At 41.8% G+C, this 20806-nt stretch overlaps 1 protein-coding gene across 2 annotated transcripts in view; it reads left to right on the top strand.

Annotated features, from left to right (window-relative positions):
- LOC118393742 (myosin light chain kinase 3-like) overlaps window positions 1-20806 on the top strand; it is a 38391-nt gene that overhangs the window by 1787 nt on the left and 15798 nt on the right. Inside the window, exons 2-3 of one of the 2 annotated variants that reach the window (XM_035786779.2) lie at window positions 1-501; window positions 3949-4124. In XM_035786779.2, coding sequence (XP_035642672.1) covers window positions 4047-4124 — 78 coding nt within the window. In that variant the 5' untranslated portion in view covers window positions 1-501; window positions 3949-4046. Of the gene's footprint in view, window positions 502-3948; window positions 4125-16613; window positions 17411-20806 lie in introns of those variants that run through there. The other variant, XM_035786778.2, reaches the window with a different exon arrangement.

Raw genomic sequence — 20806 nt, 5'->3', positions numbered from 1 at the left:
CAGGCAGAGGGATTGGCTTGGCCTCTGAGACCTGTTTGTAACCTGCCCACTTCTCCTGGAGACAGCTGCTGCTGCAGTTTCTCCAACTCTGCTCTACCTCCCTCCACAGAGGAAAGGCCCTGCCATTAAAGGCTCATCCGTCGGGAACACATCCCAGTTTCCATGGAACTCTCAACAGATCTCAACCTCACAGGATAATCCTATTGGAGACATTTTCAACTGCCTGGCCTCTTTGTTCACCAAACGGCATTGTACATGTATGAATGTACAGAAACATGCGTACATCATATCCTGGTTATTCATACAATGAGTGAAACCTAAAGAGTAAACACTGCTGGTATTTGAATATGCAAAGCAGGGCTCTTAATGATGAGACTTTTTCTTCTTTGTTAGGAAAAGGGTTCTGTGTGCTGTATTGACACCTCAGTCCTTGTGAGAAACTGTGGCCATTCTGTGAACCAGAAAGAGACCGTGTTCAGCATGCCCCTATGGGAAATACATGTGAGTAAAAACAAAAGACAGTGCTGTTCCTATAGGGGGGAAAGTAATGAATTATAATCTATGTGAAGTAATGAAAAGGTTATTTGAGAGTTGGATTAAAGAACTTTGACCCTTAAATTCACTGTGAAATTGATAGAACCCAGATGCAGTTTCATAAGAGTAGGGCATTGGCAGTATATGGCTATAAATTATCCTGGATTCATTTTGTTTTATGTCATGGGGATTATGTGGATTGGCTGCCCTAAGACATTGTATTAATTCCCCTCAAATAGTCAGAGGAGACTTGGACACAATGAAGAAGGGATTCAGGGTGAACCCAGGATTTTCCTTCTTCTCAAAGCCAACATTTACATAAGATACTTGAGGAAAGCCTGCCTGTTGCAATGCAAAATCACAGGAGACGGGTGTCAGCTTTCACATTGGGCCTCTGATTCGAATACATTCAAACATGAAATAATACACATCCATCCGCTATCTACAAGCACCATTTGAAAACGAAAGTCATGATATTAGTCAACCACTGCTCCAAATTCTGAAACTCACTCTTAATGACATTTTCTGAGAACATGACTATGTTCTGTGAAATGTAGAACATGGTTGAAATGAGAATCGGTTGTTAATGGAAATCACTCACGCAGTCAGACCTTATTTGGATTTCTTAAGGGTATAAGGATAAAGGACGCTACCTGATGAGCACATTTCAGAAATCATGTACTGTAATGTGAGAAAGTTCCATGATGACAATATCATTACTGCATATGGCTGGTAGTGGGGCTGAAATGAACACGCTGAAACCAGGCTGGGCAGGGCTGTTAATGATGAAATGCCTGGCCCCCCTGAATACCATTCCCTATTACCACATGCCCCCAGGAACACTGAGATCCCTGGCTTTCTATCTAACAGGAAATAGTGAAGTGAGAAATACTGAGCACCCATGCCCATAGACAGAAAGATGGAGAGAGAGAAGAGGGGTCTAGGGAGAGAGAGAGAGATACGTGTGCACACTAAAAGTCTATTGTTACTCAAACAAAATTGCCATTTGTTCCGTGTGGAGTGTTCCCCAAGTCACATGACTCACATATGCTCTCATTAACCAGCGAGAGAGTTCTTTGTTCAGATCTTGGCGCATGGAACCTGGCTACTTTCCAATGTAACATGAGATACTGTATATTATTCGCTTTATGGAATTTGAGGACAATTTTATTATTAAAAAAAAGATTAAACATACAGTAGCTAATACTCCTAACATTATTTTAAAATCTAATCTGTTCGGTTTATTATCTGCCCAATATGATAGTTTGCATATAATCTATGCTTGTAAGGAAGGTGTGCTTGAGGATGTTGCCTACTGGAAAACCAATGTCAAACTGTGAACCACCCTCATGTCCTAGAGACCAACATTTAAATGTTTTCACTTTCTCACCTATAGACCCTACTCCCTTTGTAACATGTGCAATTATTGCATGTAAATGTAAATAATTTAGTGCCTTGTCCTTTTCTTTGACATTGAAATGTTAATATGCTATGTAGTCTCTCTTTCAACCACTGGAGGGCAATCCAGTGACATAAGAATCCAGTGCTGAGTTCACATAATTAACAGTAAATGTTAATTTTTGTGAAATGGTGATCTCTCAGTCTGCTATGACATCATATGTGGCAGAAATAATTTAATTAAATGTCTTCAAATTAACAAACATCAAATGAAAAGTGGTTATTATAATTATAAGCCACTCTACTTCAAAGAACATTAGTCAGTCCAGCAATTTTTTATGAAATGGATTGATGGATGAGAGAATCTTTTGCCTTTGTTGCTTGTTTCCTCAGTGTTTTTCTCTGGCTCTGGATTTAGATGGAAAAGGTAAGGAAACCAGTGGAGGCTGCCGAGGGGAGGATGGCTCATAATAATGACTGGAACAGTGCGAATGGAATGGCATCAAACCATGTGTTTGATACCATTCCGCTCCAACCAGTATCACGAGCCCGTCCTCCCCAATTAGGTGCCACCAACCTCCTGTGGTAGAAACATCTCTTTCAATGAAATACTAGACAGTCATTCTGAGGTCTTAGCATCCAGGGGACCACTACAGAAAGAGATCAACAATGTGAACAACAAGTTGTTTCGGGAGATTTAAACGTCCCTATTAAGTCTTGTTCGGAAGCATCATCCAGCTTTTCATTTAACCAACAGTCATGTCAGTGTGCATGTGTATCTGTCTTGGAGGACCCAGTGGGCTGTTTTGACAAAAAAAATTGGTCGTAGAGAACAGGACATTGAGTACAATTTCCACGTTAAGTGAGTCAGAGACAAGTGCGACAGCATAGACAGACACACATGTCAGGCATCCAAGAAAGACAGATTGTGTAAAACTCTATACACACCAGCAATGACAACAGTTCGAATCATGCTGATTCCTTACCCACCAGCTGTCCTGTGATGTCTAAAGGCACAGTTAACTGAAGCATCATCCACATCAGAAGGAGGATTATGACATTGTGACAGTCCACCGGCACACCACCTACATGCTGTTCATAATAGATATGTCATATGTGTGGCTCAAGCACGTGTACATACACAGTGACACATTAACAGGTCAGCCCTAATGAAAATGTGCATCATCATCATCTCCTTAGGACCATTGGGACATCATCCCTCTGGCGTGCATACTTCTTCCTGCATCATAGAGCTGACACTTCCACTGCAGACACCAGAGCCTGTAGACAATATTCCAAAAATATCCTGCACTTCTAAACAAGGTGTTCTGAGGAGGAAAAAAACTGCAGTGGGATGCTTGCCAGGAGGTGAAGACTTTTCCATTCCACCTAAAACCTTGTTTGCTGCCAGGCTGAGAGGGGGCCTCTTTATCCCTGAGTGAAGACATGGGTGGTTTTGAGGTTAAGACCAGCAACACGATGCCACTGCATTTGAGTGTTGGTGACGCACCTTCTGTTGCCCCAAAGCAGAGTTGTGTGGGATCAGATCCCTAACAGGTTCACACACACACACGCACTCAAAAAACACACACACACACGGAGGGGTAAACAGGATGGAGTGCACTGGTATTAACCTCAGTGGGGTGCAGAGAGAGGGCATTCGTGAGAGATCTGAGAACGGGCTCTCTTCACCTCAGACTAGGAATCATCCTCTCAACATCACTGGGTGGGAGGAGGACCCCCACAGAGACCTTCCAAAACAAAAAGGCCAATCTGAACCCCTATTAATAAAGCAGGACACTCACATTTCGTGCATACCCTGCCTAATCTCAGGCAGCTGTTATCTCCCTGCAGGAAGTGCTCTTTGCTCTGGGCCGGCTGTGGTGCTGGAGCAGTGCTGATATCACTACGAGAGGGGACAGGATAGGGACCCTGCTACAGCACAGGACGAGGCACCGGACGATAAGATAGAGTTGTCTTTGTCAGTACCCATCTTTCTTTTCCACTATGTTTCAGTACCCAGAGGGCCCGGCTTCCCCATTCACCCTCTCCATAAGGCACAGAGACCCTGGTATGGAGAACCGTAGGTCCTAATCTTGGGCAGAGAGAAAGTGATGGGAACCTCCGTCTATAGAACTCTCCTTCTACGCACTGGAGGTTTCAGCGTATCTGACTACATTCAAAAGTTCACGGTAAGAGACTTGGCACTCATTGCTTTTGGGTTGAGGTTATACAAGCTAGTTTTAATTTTGTAATTTTATTTAATCAGGTTCATGGATGAAGTTAGATTCAAGACAGACCATTGGTCACACAAGGCTGCCTAATTTAATAATAGGCATCTAAAAAAGATGCTAGGCAAAATAAAATAAATTCCTTTCGAGACTCTAGAATATTTTTGTGTCATTCTAATATTCATAAGGGTTACATAATATTGAATCACAAATCATCATACACTCAAAGAAAACTGTGCATCAACATCATTGAACAGAAACAAACAAACAAACAGCCCTGTGTGCTCAAAATCACATTAGTGCTTGGTCAGTGAAGTGAGACCAAGTCACATTCACTGTACCATATCTAACTCCATTAGTTTTTTTTAATCATTGCCCATAACACAGCATGGGAGCATGGGGAATGTTATTTGGAGGTGGTCAGGTGGAAAATAACATTTGGGAGAAGAGTGAGTTATTACGGTGTTGTTTTTCTCAATTACCATTTAAGTCCTTGAATTAAGATTTTCTTATGAAGTAAAACTTATTTTATGTTATTAAATAATATATTAAGCATAGCCCTCAGGGTTAGATCATTTGTTCAACAAGCTTGCTGAAAACATGACTTCTTGCAGAAAAAAAGTTGTATTTTTGAAGGTCTGTATTTGTCTATCCATATCAAAAGACAGTTTGTATGTGTGTGTGTGTGTGTGTGTGTGTGTGTGTGTGTTCCTCTAAGGAGGAAGGGGAGGACCATCCTCCTAAGTGAATTTCATAAAATAAAAATAGTGAAACATTAAAAAAGTTGCCATTTTTAGATAAAACTAAACTAAATATATTCATGTCACCAAATAATTCAAATAAACTGTTTTGCAATGAAGGTCTACAGAAGCCTCAAAAGCACTCTGTAGAGTAGCACCATGGTGTAGCCGGAGGACAGCTAGTTTCCGTCCTCCTCTGGGTACATTGACTTCAATACAAAACCTAGGAGGCTTGAGGTTCTCACCCCCTTCCATAGACTTACACAGTAATTATGACAACTTCCGGAGGACTTCCTCCAACCTATAAGAGCTCTTGCAGCATGAACTGACATGTTGTCTGCCCAATCAAAGATCAGAGAATGAATCTTGTGGTGAACACGTAAGCTACAGCTAGCTATCACTTCAGTGCATACAATGTGGTGAGTCGTTGACTCAAAGAGAGAGAAAGACAATAGTTGAACAGTTGGCTATGCCTATCCAAAACTGGAACTCTCAAGTCAAGGTAAGATTTTGGTGTCATACATTTATTGCCATGGGGCCCGCCGGTGTAGCTGCTAAACTGCTTCCTGCTGACTGAACACTGCACTGCATGATTGTAGTGGATTTAATAATGTGTTAGTTTTAGTAGCTACAGTATGTTGACTATGACTTTAATATGGTGACAACGATGTAGGCTGTGTGGGATCATGGGGTGTATTCAATCTGCCAATTCTGTTGGAAAACGTTTCTTAAACGGAAGCAAACGGATCGAAACAAGGATAAAAATACCTGAATTTGTCTATTAGAAACTCTTGTTTTCAACTGTTGGACTAATGATTACACCCTAGATTAGCTAGATGCAGGAAAGAGTGTGCAAGGCGGTATTGAATGTGTCAATGTCTGTCACCTTGATTACTCAAATTTCTCTCAACCTGTGCACCTACAATGTAAATGTTAATTCATAGGCTAGGTTGTAGCAACCTCATCATTGGTATAGGGAAATTTGAGTAGCATGCACTATCCTAAGCCTATCGATGTTACAGTGAGCTAGGTGAATGGAATATTCATGACAGTCATTCAATATGCTGTAATAAAAATAAGGCCATGCTCATTAAAAAAAGATTGTCCTCTATCATCTTATTAAACGGTACAAACCACCACTGGTGTATTAGCATGCTATCTGTTTGTTATCCATAGATTTAACTCTGGCAGCTGGTTTAAGAACATACACAAATCCCTATTATCCTCCGGGAAGCTGTACTTAAGTGATTTTTTTAGCAACATTCCTGCAGTAGCCCTGAGACTGCCACGCAGCTCCCCTGGAATTCCACGCAGAAAACATATCAGCCAATGAAGAGAAGCACCACTCGAGATTGAATTTCAGTCAATTTTCAAGAGGAGTGGTCACCAACCTGTCCGATCTCCAAATAATTTCTAGTCGATAAAGGGCACTGCAGTCCCTGGTTCTAATCCAGGCTGCATCACATCCGGCCGTGATTGGGAGTCCCATAGGGCAGCGCACAATTGGCCCAGCGTCGTCTGGGTTTGGCCGTCATTGTAAATAAGATTTTTTTCTTAACTGACTTGCCTAGTTAAATAAAGTTTACATTTAACATTTTTAAAAATAAATTAATTGTAGGTGCAACCTATTCAGCTGCCTTGCACCCGGGTATGCGAACCGTTGCCATTTTTTTTTTACAAGTGAGTTCATGTTTAAATTCTTACTCAGCACTGTCAACACTTTGTAAACCATGAAATGGCTTTCTTCCTATTTCCATTTAGCACTAACGTAAACTCACCCCATTCCGTACAACCGCGACATTCAAACGAGGCTACAAAGAAAACTAATGGGACTGTAGCGACTGTGTTGACGTCAAAATCGGGGGTGTGAACTAGGTTTCTATTCAAGCGTTGATCGACATGGTAAATGGCTCTACAGTATTGGAGAAAAGTTGAAAAATCTGACCCTCCAGTTACATCTTGACGTGTCATGTCCTAACGTACAGCACACATTAAGCAACTATTTCTGTTTTACAATCTCTCTCCACCAGGTGTAACACTTCTATCATCCTCTAAAAACAAGAAATGGACAGTGACGGGGGTAAGGGGGGGATACCTAGTCATTTTTTTCATCATCATTGCATGCGATCATCATTCTCAAAGTCTCTGTTTTAAGATCACTTTAGCACCGCCCTAAAAAACCCATTCAAATTCGACACAAACCTTCAAATAGGTATGTAATGACACATTATATAAACTCTTTATAGTGTTTTATTTACATTTTAGAGGCGATAAGGTGATAAGTTGGACAGATCGAGTGAAAAAGGGAATTTTCCCACACAACATCCCTCCTTCTCACTATCACGCATTAGTTTCACTTCCCCATCCGCCATTTTTAAAAAGACCCGACGGGGCTCATTGCCTGCTTGAATTATGCAGAAACGGGCAGCGTTTAGGTCATGTAATTGATTCTGTTTGAAAGGGGAGAAATGGTGCTTTACAATGGTATTGACATTACAGTTGATCTGGAAGTATTACATTTTTGGGGTGCTAAAATAAGGGCAATTGTACAGACCAAGGCGATGTACGAGTTTACGTGAGTTTACGTTACAACAAGCATTACAGCAGTAATCAATGAGTAGGAAAGTGTATCGATAGGCATGCGTTGTTGTTATTATTAGCTGCTTGGGTCTTTTAATAGGAATTTTACACTTTTTCTGTTAATAGAAGTAACAACATGAGCCAGAAATAATGCGGTGCTACTCGAGTTTTGCCATCAACCGGAAGTGTGTCCCTTTTTGGTCAGTGTCAGTGGAGGAAAGAGAGAGCGGAGGGTGATGTTGAGAGGCGGATCATCAGTCTGCTGCTCTCTCTCTCTGCTGAGACTGACCATAGATGCAGGCACCGTCCAGCCCAGTAAAGTAAATATTACATCAACCTTTCACTAGGATATGCTGTGGTATTACTCCCACAGAACCACAGTGGTATTTTGAACTTGTGATTGACATGTATCATATTAAGACCTGCTTGTTTTTTCAAAAGTCTGTAGGCCTACATTGAACACTGCACATTTGCTGCTACTGCAGACTGTGTGAGAGAACAGCTATTTCCATGTTAAAATGTATGGGATGCATTTTCGTCATTGTTTTTGATGGTAGGCCACTCTGGTAGGCCTACATTATGATCAAATGCTTGGCCACTGTTAACTTTAACTGGGTACAGCCTCGGTGTTCACAGTAAACACTCGCTGGAAATTGCACAGAATTTTCACAATGTTCAAGTTTGTTTATGAGACGACCACCACTATGAGCATACAAACAAACAATGGGAACTTTGGGAAGTCTACAACCATTACTAGGCCTATTTCAACATTACTTTTGTTGAGATGTATTTTACATACGGTAAATATTACAAACTTTCTCTAAGATTTTACTCTACTGCTACTCTGTTCATCATATGTATAGTCACTTTAACCATATCTACATGTACAGTTGAAGTCTGAAGTTTACATACACCTTAGCCAAATACATTTAAACTCAGTTTCACAATTCCTGACATTAAATCCTAGTAAAAATTCCCTGTCTTAGGCCAGTTAGGATCACCACTTTATTTTAAGAATACATATCAGAATAAGAGTAGAGATAATGATTTATTTCAGCTTTTATTTCTTTCATCATGTTCCCAGTGGGTCAGAAGTTTACACACTCAATTAGTATTTGGTAGCATTGCCTTTAAGTTGTTTAATTTGGGTAAAATGTGTCATGCAGCCTTCCCGCAATAAGTTGGGTGAAATTTGGCCCGTTCCTCCTGACAGAGCTGGTGTAACGGAGTCAGGTTTGTAGGCCTCCTTGCTCGCACACGCTTTTTCAGTTCTGCCCACAAAATGTTCTATAGGATTGAGATCAGGGCTTTGTGATGGCCGCTCCAGTACCTTGACTTTGTGCCACAACTTAGGAAGTATGCTTGGGGACATTGTATATTTGGAAGACCCATTTGCAAACAAGCTTTCACTTCCTGACTGATGTCTTGTAATGTTGCTTCAAAATATCCACATAATTGTCCCTCCTCATGACGCCATCTATTTAGAAAGGTGCACAAGTCCCGGCTGCAGCAAAGCACCCCCACCTCACAATGCTGCCACCCTCGTGCTTCACAGTTGGGTTGGTGTTCTTCAGCTTGCAAACCTCCCCCTTTCCTCCAAACATAATGATGGTCATTATGGCCAAACAGTTCTATTTTTGTTTCATCAGACCAGAGGACATTTCTCCAAAAAGTACAATATTTGTCCCCATGTGCAGTTGCAAACCATAGTCTGGGTTTTTTATGGCGGTTTTGGAGCTGTGGCTTCTTCCTTGCTGAGCGGCCTTTCAGGTTATGTCGATATAGGACTCGTTTTACAGTGGATATAAATACTTTTGTACCTGTTTCCTCCAGCATCTTCACACGGTCCTTTGCTGTTGTTCTGGGATTGATTTTCACTTTTCGCACCAAAGTACATTCATCTCTAGGAGACAGAACGCATCTCCCTCCTGAGCAGTATGACGGCTGTGTGGTCCCATGGTGTTGGTAGTCCTTGAAATACAATCACATGCACACCTCCAATCGACTCAAATGATGTCAATTAGCCTATCAGAAGCTTCTAAAGCCATGACATAATTTTCTGGATTAAAGCTGATTAAAGGCACAGTCAACTTAGTGTATGTAAACTTCTGACCCACTGGAATTGTGATACAGTGAATTATAAGTGAAATAATCCGTCTGTAAACAATTGTTGGAAAAATGACTTGTGTCATGCACAAAGTAGATGTCCTGACCGACTTGCCAAAACTACACTAGTTTTAATGAATCCAACCTAAGTGTATGTAAACTTCCGACTTCAAATGTACATACTACCTCAATCAGCTCGACTAATCAGAGCCTGTATGTAGCCTCGCTACTGTATATAGCCTCACTACTGTTATTTTTCACTGTCTTTTTACTGTTATTTTGATTTCTTTACTTACCTATTGTTCACATAATACCTTTTTTTGCACTATTGGTTAGAGCCTGTAAGTAAGCATTTCACTGTAAGGTCCACACCTGTTGTATTTGGCGCACGTGACAAATAAACTTTGATTTGATGTGCTGTGTGGTATTACTCCCACAGAACCACAATGGTATTTTAAACTTGTGATTGACATTACATGTATCATATTAATGTCAGGGGTCGTAGAGAAAGAGGAGCATTAGGTACAGCAAAAGACTTTCCATCAGTAGCTCTCCAAACAGATCAAAATACTGACTCCTCTGGTCTGCCAAGAGCTCTAACTAGACCCACTAGGCTCAAACCTTGCCACGCACACTTAGATGCATCAAACACTTCATGAAAATGATGGACTTGTTTTAATAAATCAGTATACCAGTCAGATACAAATCCAGAGAATTTCCCATGCACACAATGCTGTCAGCCGAACATGCACCCCAGAATGTTCCATTCAGTGTAAAATTGGGAAAGATCACTTTTTTTTTTTTTTGTTGGTTCAAGGCAAACCTCCCACTGACCTCCACCCGCAATTCTTCTTCACCCCACCTCACAAAATTTGGTCACGTAACATGGAACTGCCCCTGTAAACGGGGGAATGGAAACTATGCAGAGGCGTTCAGTCAGACAGTTTTTATGTTTTCTCTTTTGGTAGACAATGGGCTGTAATGGTACAGGGTTTGATGGAGAGGACTGGACGAAACCCAGAATACCCTCTCCAGTGACCTCACAGGTCTGCAATGTTGTTGTGTCAGGGAGGTAGCTTTGGTGTCACGTTTCCATTTCAGAGGGAAAATAACCCAGGTTAACCCTCCAGTTAGTTGGGTTTCCTTTATTTCCTCTGTCTGATGTTCTTCTCCCACTCTGTGATTTTATTGGTGCCTGCCAGGAGCCATGTTTTTTTTACTGCTATTGTTACAGATACTTTTACAGACATTAAATACAAGTAAACGTGTTAAGTAGCTCTAGTGGTACCACAGCAGCTGTGCAAATGAGGGAAACTGTCCGTGTGTTTGATGTCTAATGGTCCCTCCCGGCAGGCATGTGCACAGATAGGGCTCTACCTTTGCCCTTCCTGTCTCCAAAGTGCCCTTTTGGGTGGAAGTATAATTTCCACCCCAATTTATTTTTTTTTTTTAATTGTAGATTTGTTGTTGTTGTTTTGAAGCCACTGCCCACAAATCATTGTTAAAGTAGTCGGAATGGTAGGTTTGGTCATTGATAAGCCCCTACATTGTAACGCAGTGGCTGTACAGTAACATTCTATACATGACGTCAGAGCTCAGGGTCTCTGCTTCACAACGCTATATGGGTTTTGACTGACGGTCGTTCTAAACTTGACTGTCGTTCGAAATCCCTCACGTGAATTGGGCAACTTTTGAGCATTTGTTGTTTGGATTCAGTCTTGTGTCAGGTGAACTATTGTGTCCTCACATTTGGTCTGATAACTTCCCCATAAGATCCTAAGTGTACTCTTTCAATTGCTACCATGGTCATGCATATGCTTTTTCTAGTTATTTTGTTACCCATTAAAATGTGTCCCCTATCCATATAGACCAGTTTTCACTAGTGTAAAGGGTTAAGCAATAAAGCAATACATGTAATAGATCTGTGCTAAATGATGACGGAGTTATTATAGGTGAAATATTACATTACTTTTCAGACTAAGGGTTATTTATTTGTGTGATTTAATTTGCCATTAAAATGTGACTGTCTATTGTTTTTATATACAGTAACTAAATAACCAAAGTAGCCTAATAATTGCTCAACGAGTCCATGACCTTGATTGTTTGGATTTTTCGGGGTTGACCTTTTTTTTTGTTTCAACACACACCCACCAAAAGGTCTTTGCACGGCCCTGCTTCCCGGCAACAGTCGGCCTATATTTGAAATGTTGTTGTGGTCTTGGTATTACGGGCCCACCCTCCATGACCCATGTGTATTGGGTCACATTATCATCGCTGGCCTGATCCCATGTCACCACACCTCTCATTATCTATTGTTTCCTGTTATTCATTGCAGCTGGCTGCCCCATTTTGGGGGAGTAGACATTCATTTATGAACAATGCTACTGCCAACGCTTACTTTCTGATATGCTAGGACGCTAGCTAACTAGCCTGCCCTGGGTTATGGGGTGGTAAATGGAGTTGTTATGATTGTTCAGAGCTGCTCTGTGACGTACCCCCCCCCCCCCCCCCAGCCAAACCCCCTTGTGGAAAACCACAGCGGAGCCACATTCCTTTGATGGGCCAGCATCCTACCAGAGATTTCCATTGCCACTCCATTGCATAATGTGAATACATTTTAGTGGGATGGTTCCTGGCATAGGCCCAAGGCAGAGAGCTAGCCTGTAGTCTCATTGGGAAGGACTTTATAAATAAAGCACCCAGCTTACATTCTGCCCATTTAGACTGGGCCTAAGGGACTCCGTCCACTACTTGGCGGTGTTACATTTGCGTATGGATGGTTCTATGGGCTATCTTCTGCTCTCCGGACCAGGAGTCAGGGACCCATCATTTCATCAAATCATTGCATCACTATTCACAGCACTGGGGTGAAGACATATCCCCAGAATGTGTGATAATTGAATTATTAGACAACACTTTTGTCTTCTCAGAAATGGCCTTAATGCATATTTACCAAGATAATTTTGCTTTTGAATTGTTTTCTAGAGCTCATTTGTCAACAGCTGGGTATGTTAGCCTAAACAAATGTAAGGTCTAGCTTGTTGAATCATTGAAAAGCAGAGATTTCATCATTGAGGTCCATTTGTCATTGAACTGTCTTTTCAATAGTAGGTTAAAGAACAAACACTCTTTACAATACCTGAATACTTTACCAATAACTGGAAAATGGGGAAAGACCCATGCAGTACAAAATGCCAGGATGTTCCAGGAAAACATTCCCATCCAATGGGACAGTAGGGGACACAGTAGGGGACACAGTAGGGGACACAGTAGGGGACACAGTAGGGGACACAGTAGGGGATACCGGGGTTGGATGTCACAGTTTTTACTCTCTCTTATATCTTACAAGACTCCTTTCAACATTAACAGAAATGTCTTGGGTGGAATAGGGACTATTTTTATTCTCATATCTTATTCCAACAAGCAATCAAACCCACCTTGCCCACTTGTGACAACCAGCTCCATCGCAGGGTTGGTTGTCGTATGGGGTGGGTTGTCACGTTTGCTAGTAGCTTATTCATTTTTAACAGGAAATTACGCAATATAGCACAGTCTTAGAAATGGCTTTGTTTTATAGAACGATATTCCTATTCAGCATTTTATACCTTAAGAACAACGTATGACATTTTGAGTATATTTGTGTGTGTATGCGCATGTTTGCACACGTGTGGGTGTGTAATAAAAAAAATGTGTTTGGTGTCTCCCGAGTGGCGCAGTGGTTTAAGGCACTAGGCTGTGCCACAAGAGATCCTGGTTTGAGTCCAGGCAACCGGGAGACCCATGGGGCGGCACACAATTGTCCCATCGTGCTCTTACGACTCCTGTGGCGGGCTGGGTACAATGCACGCTGACACAATTGCCAGATGTACAGTGTTTCCTCCGACACACTGGTGCAGCTGGCTTCCGGGTTAAGTGGGCATTGTGTCAAGAAGCTGTATGGCTTGGTTGGATCGTGTTTCGGAGGACGCACGGCTCTCAAACTTCGCCTCTCCTGAATCCGTACGGGAGTTATAGCGATGGGACAAGACTGTAACTACCAATTGTGTACCATGAAATTGGGGAGGGGGGAAAAAGAGCCAACACTCCCACTCCCCTGCCCAACAGATATTCATGATGCATTGGGAAGAAGCAGTTCAGACATTTTGCTAATTGGCAAGACGTCTCACATTCTACATTCTAGAGTTCTACATCGTTTATACGTTGGCCAGGCATCAACATTTTATTCTGATGTCTCGGTGACGTCTTCCCAATCTGCAAACGCTCTCCACACTACATATTCCCAACACATTTTGATATGTTGGCCAAAGGTGTTTGTGTTTACTGGGAAATGAGGTTTTTATAGCAACAGCACAAAATAGCTTGGGATATATTGTGTCACTGTCACGCCCTGGTCTAAGTATTTTGTGTTTTCTTTATTATTTTGGTCAGGCCAGGGTGTGACATGGGTTTATTATGTGGTGTGTATGGTCTTGTTTTTTTTGTAGGTATTGGGATTGTGGTATAGTGGGGTTTTCTAGAAAAGTCTATGGTTGCCTAAAGTGGTTCTCAATCAGAGGCAGGTGTTTATCGTTGTCTCTGATTGGGAACCATATTTAGGCAGCCATATTCTTTGAGTGTTTTGTGGGTGATTGTTCCCGTCTCTGTGTTAGTTTGCACCAGATTAGGCTGTTTAGGTTTTCGCGTTACGTTTTTTGTATTGTTTGTGTTCTTTCTTTATTAAACATGTATCAGAATTACCACGCTGCATTTTGGTCCGATCCTTGCTACACCTCCTCGTTAGAGGAGGAGATAGAAGAAAACCGTAACAGTCACTGCCAGTATAATGTCCCCGAACAGTATGGTTACAATGAGTTGATAGTGACTACCAACCCGACCAGTGCTTGTAACCACATGGCTTGACCTAGCAACTCAGAAAAAGGTTTGGAATAGCTCTCCTTTTTCTCTTTTCTATAAACATATTTTTTATGTATAATCCCAGAATTAAAACCTTTATAAAATAACAAGACATACTTTACATGTTTTTTATTTTACCAATGAAAAACACAAACTCAGTAAAAAAAGAAACGTCCCTTTTTCAGGACCCTGTCCTTAAAAGATAATTCGTAAAAATCATAGTAACTTCACAGAACTTTGTAAAGGGTTTAAAAGCTGTTTCCCATGCTTGTTCACTGAACCATGAACAATTAATGAACATGCACCTGTAGAACGGTCATTAAGACACTAACAGCTTACAGACGGTAGGCAATTAAGGTCACTGTTATGAAAACTTAGGACACTAAAGAGGCCTTTCTACTAACTCTGAAAAACATCAAAAGAAAGATGATCAGGGATTGCAGATGTGGCTAGGACAATAAATTACAACGTCCGTACTGCGAGACACCTAAGACAGTGCTACAGGGAGAAAGGACGGACAGCTGATCGTCCTCGCAGTGGCAGACCACATGTAACAATACCTGCACGGGATCAGTATATCCAAACATCACACCTGCGGGACAGGTACAGGACGGCAACAACAACTGCCTGAGGTACACCAGGAATGCACAATCCCTCCATCAGGGCTCAGACTGTCTGCAATAGGCTGAGAGAGGCTGGAATGAGGATTTGTAGGCCTGTTGTAAGGCAGCTCCTCACCAGACATCACCGGCAACAACGTCACCTATGGGCACAAACCCACCGTCTTTGGACCAGACAGACCTGGCAAAAAGTGCTCTTCACTGACAAGTCGCAGTTTTGTCTCACTAGGGGTGATGGTCGGATTCTTGTTTATCGTCGAAGGAATGAGCATTACACCGAGACCTGTACTCTGGAGCAGGATCGATATGGAGGTGGAGGATCCATCATAGTCTGGGGCGGTGTCTCACAGCATCATCAGACTGAGCTTGTTGTCATTGCAGACATGCTCCTCCCTCGTGGTACCCTTCCTGCAGGCACATCCTGACATGACCCTCCAGCATGACAATTCCACCAGCCACACGGCTCGTTCTGTGCGTGATTTCCTGCAAGACAGGAATGTCAGTGTTCTGCCATGGCCAGCGAAGAGCCCGAATCTCAATCCCATTGAGCACGTCTGGGACCTCTTGGACCCCCCCCAGAAATGTCCTGGAACTTGCAGGTGCCTTGTTGGAAGAGTGGGGTAACATCTCACAGCAAGAACAGGCACATCTGGTGCAGTCCATGCGGAGGAGATGCACTGCAGTACTTAATTCAGCTGGTGGCCACACCAGATACTGACTGTTACTTTGGATTTTGACCCCCCACCCCCTTTGTTCAGGGACACATTATTCCATTTCTGTTAGTCCCATGTCTGTTGACCTTGTTCAGTTGGTCTGTTATTGAATCCTGCTATGTTTACACATGTTATGTTTAGACAAATAATTAATATTTTGAATTTTTTATTATTACGCAGCACCCTCTAGATTCAGAGTGATATGCACTGTGACAACCAACCCATGAGGCAACCAACCCCAGTCTCCCTTACCATGGACCAGAGGGAGAGGGCGACTGCTTAGATTCCTGCTTGCACTTCATCATTCCTCTGTCTACAGAGGTTTATTTTTAAAGGGAAGTGTCAGCCAATGTCAAGTCACTTTCCTTTGAGCGATGATGGGGGACAGTCACCCAATCAGAGCAGCTGTGCTGGGCGGACCAGAACCTTTAGATCCACCAATGGTTCACTTCACTCTATCAGCACCAGTAAACAAACTAAAACATATACCAACCAGCAAACAAACAAACAACCAACCTGTACATACCAATAGGGAAGCAACATGACAATGGGTCAACATTTTAAAACAACAACCTTTCCAAAGTTCACAACATTACATTTACATTTACAACATCTCTCTCTTAATACTGGCGAAAGGCCATATTCAAAAGGTCATTCCTTGCATGCCCACCAGTCAACAGCATCTTCTGAGGTTGAATTTAAATGTTTTGGTGACGTCAAGCGACCATTGGAATTTTGGCAGTGGGGGGGCTACTATATAAAAAGGTTGGGACAGAGAGGTAGGTAGAGAGGGAGGGGGGGGGACAAGTGGAAAGATAAGATAGCGAAGAGTTGGTGTTTATTTAAGTAGTGTCATGTCTCTGGCACATACAGACAACAGGGTCCGGCAGAGCTGCCTGTATGGGAGCGGAACAACACCACCTCAGGAGCTTGAACTAAAATAGATCCAATTCAGCTTGGAGCAAGGTGGATTAGCACAGCTTCCTTTGTTTCGCTTGACACTTGTTCCCTTCTGTGTGGAATTTCTTGGAACTATGAGTAAACCAGAGACATTGGCCTCCTGCATTGCCAAGATGTACGAGGGGGGTAAATTGGACAATGCTGGGGCCCATTCTGGAGCAATGAAAAAGCCAACTAACAGCCTGCTGAACAGTCTGGGAGGCATGGAGGTCAAGCTGAATCAGCTTGAGGTGAAGGTGGAGCAGATAGCCTGTAGCCAGACAGAGGTCCTCAGGAGGCTGGATATGGTGTGTCAGGGCATGGGGATTCTGGAGAAGGACCTGGCCCAGCTCAGAAAAGACAGGGACCCCCAGGCAGGGGACAGGGGCTCTAGTGGAGGTGGAGGGGACCCAGCCTTGTTCTCGGAGGTCAGGGTAATGTGTGGGGAGACCGTGGCACTGCTGAAGAACCTGCAGCAGGAGGGTAAATGGCAACGGGAGAAAATTGAAGGAATAGAGAGCTCGGTTTCGGCCGTGGACAAGCTCTGGGGATACGTGGGGGAAGTTTTCCGAAGCTCTAAGATAGTGGAGTTCATCTTGAAAGGCATCGTACCCTGGAGGAAACAGGGCCTGCTGTACATCCAAGAGGAGGAGGAGGTCAGTGAGCTCATGCTAAAGCGGGCTGGCACATCTTTGCCATTTCAGAACTAAATGTGATGTCCTTAGGTGCTTGACAATGTTTGAGTTATGGTTTAAACATTTTATAATCAGTTATTTTTGTGAGCCATTACCCACTTAATTTAACCTTTGGAAAGTACGCAGTGCATTATGTACTTAGTGCACTGTCATTATGTGTAGTTCTCACACTTTTTAAATACTTTCTCATTCAAATGGGAACATGAGTTCAAATTAGTTCATTTGCAGCATTGGATATGCAATGTTCATCCTGTTTAATTCACCAAATGATGTGGTGTAAAATAAAGGGAACAATTTCTCTTTTGAAAATGACTAATTCATGCTTTGGGCTTGTGGGAAAGGATTTCAATATAGTCGTGATTTGACTACTGTAACAGCATCTTTTGTTAAATGTTAACTCTCAATAAGTGGTCTTTGCTATTTTCATAGGGCATGACCTAACATAATGAGGAAGTGTAAATTGAAGTTGGACGTTTTTTCCAGCAAAATGTCAGTTGAAATTCCCAGTGCAAAGTGTTGCTACTATAGTAGCATTGTGCAATGTCACTTAACCAGGCGACCTGTGTCACCGACTGTCTCTAGAATGTTTGTTCAGCTGTTGGGCAACAATGTGAGCTGTTTCAGTAATGTTACTGTCAAGATCAGGCTGTTGGCTAGCATTAAGTTCAAAGTGAAACTGAAGTGCGAGGGATTTTCTTCCCACTGACTGTATGCCCCCCCCCCAGCTCATGACAATTTAGGGTACAGAATCTGGATTACATATAATGTATGAAGAATCTATTTTCTGATTCATATCAAAATTAGGTTCTCATCACTGGCGTCTTGATAATCTTGACATGAAATACTAATGTTTGCTACCACATACAGTAGCCTACTAACAAACCATTAGAAGGCAGATGGAACCAAATGCTGGTCATCTATTCGTTTGAACATATAATTAGGAATTAGAATAGTCTTTCAACACGATCTCTTATTTATTCATTTATTTATTTCAACCTTTTTATTTGATCAGGGAGTCCCACTGAGACGACGGTCTCTTTTACAGATGAGCACTACCGAAATGACAGAAAATACACACTTCAAAAGGCAAGCAGAAAGGAAAAACATGGTCATAAAAAAACATTAATTCATATTCATTAATAAATAAGCCCTCAATCAGCTTTCTGAATTGGCCTAGAGGCACCAAAATATGAAATGTAAAGTACATTTTAATATTAAATGTAAAGTACATTTAGAAGATTGTTCCACTAGAAGCTGATTTACCTAAGTCAGTAGAGACCAAAGGAATTTCCAGAGTTAGCCATCCCGGAGACCGGATGTGGTAACTCGTATGTCTAAAGTTTAGTAATGATGTTAGCTGCAGTGGGAGTTTTTGTAAAAGGGCTTTATATATAAAAACATATCAATGTATCAACCTACATGACATCAAAGAGGCAACCAACTTTCTGGTTAGAGAATGCAGTGATGAGTACTAAAACTGTTGCCTGTAATGATAAACTGCATCTAGCGGCTTTAATGAAGTGGCAGCTGCGTTCATATAGGTGATGTCGCCATAGTCGAGGACCGATAGCAACGTCGACTGAATAATCTGCTTTCTACTATTTAACGAGAGCCAGGACCTATTTCTATAGAAGAAGTCAATTTTTATTCTCAGCTTCTTAACTAACTCATCACAGTTTTTTAAAAGACAACTTTTCCTCTATCCAGATGCCCAGATATTTGTAAGCAGGAACACGATCAATATGGACACCATCAAAAGTGCATATGCTTAAATCATCACTCAAGAAAACATCCATCCTCCTGTGTGGCTCAGTTGGTAGAGAAGCATACACAACAGTATCATCACCATACAAGTGCAGGTTGCAATTTTTTTTACAGACAAATCAATATTGTTAATGTAAACAATATAGTGCCCAGAACCCTGTGGGACACCTTTTTGTAATATCCAGGAAACTTGATTTAACACCATCAGTAGATGATACACATTGAGTTCTATCTGTCAAGTAATTTGTTAACCAGTTACATGCAGCCTGGTCTAGGCCAATTGAGGAAAGCCTTTGAATTAGCAGTGAGTGATCAACAGTATCAAACGCCTTTGACAGGTCAATGAAGAGGGCAGCACAATGTTGCCTTTTAACCATACAGTTAACCACATTTATAGCTAGGGTTGCAGCAGAGATAGTTTTTAGACCAGGTTATAGCACTGACTGATGTACATTTATAATGCATTTCAAAGATAAGAAAGATCTTAGCTGAGAATTAAGGATTCTAATTGTTTAGCTAGACAAGAAAGTTTAGAAATAGGGCGATTTTAATTATTTAGGTCACAAGCGTCTCCACCTTTGTGAAGGGGGTGTACATGGGCCGCCTTTTAAACCTTGGGGATAGTACCAGATATAATAGGCAGGTAAAAAATATGGGTTAATTATTCAGGAGGGCAGAGAGCTGCAGCAAAAATGGATCAAGCATATCAGCCTCAGTGGATTTGTTTTACATCAAACTTAAACAAGGCAGGTAGCACATCACAGATAGTAAATTGTTCAAATGAAAACAGAGATGCACTAGAATTTGACGGGTTAACTGTCCAGTCAGCTAGAGGCTGGCAAAGGGAAGCGCAGTTGATTGACTGACCAGGGTCAGTTAAACCACCAATTCTCTCAAATAAAACTAGAAAGCATCACTTATCCCATTCTTCTCAGATATGGTGCCAGAGTCAGACAGACCTTGTTTAGGCAGGGATGAAGAGGAAGTTGTATGCTTCAGTGCATTTACTGTTTTCCAAAATGTAGAAGGATCATCAGCAGGGTCACCGCTTAGGAAGTAGGTTGACTTAGCTTTCTTAATCGAGATAGTATCTGTTTCTTAATTGTCTGAAAGATTGCCAATCCACTTAACTTCCTTTGACCCAGGCCTGATTTCTCACCTGAATGAGCTTAGATAGATCTAACTCTTGGTTTTCTTCTGAGCTATCTGTGAATTGTTCAATAGGGGCGTGTTTATCTGCCAGAGGAATACATATTCTAGAGCCAACTCAGGGTTAGGAATACAGGACACAGTGGCTAAATCAGAGTAGAACATGTCATGTAAAAACCATTGAGGAGAAACATTTAAAAAAAGTTCTGTTCTTAGTTAAAGGAGAATTAGTATTTTGCTGTTTCGTATCTCTAATACATACTATGGGACAATGATCACTGATATCATATGTAAATAACCCGCTCGACAAACATTTATGCGGTTCAGTAAGAATTAAATCAATCAAGGAGGAGTTAACAGGGTTTTTCACATTTAGCCATGTGGGTTTTGAGGTCAATTGAGTGAGTTTAAAACCAATGCACTATATGTTCTTAAATTGATCTG

The sequence above is a fragment of the Oncorhynchus keta genome, chromosome 14 (genome assembly GCF_023373465.1).
Source record: "Oncorhynchus keta strain PuntledgeMale-10-30-2019 chromosome 14, Oket_V2, whole genome shotgun sequence".
In the NCBI taxonomy this organism is placed as follows: domain Eukaryota; kingdom Metazoa; phylum Chordata; class Actinopteri; order Salmoniformes; family Salmonidae; genus Oncorhynchus; species Oncorhynchus keta.
The sequence above is the reverse complement of the archived record's forward strand: the minus strand, read 5'-3'. Positions and strand labels throughout refer to the sequence as shown.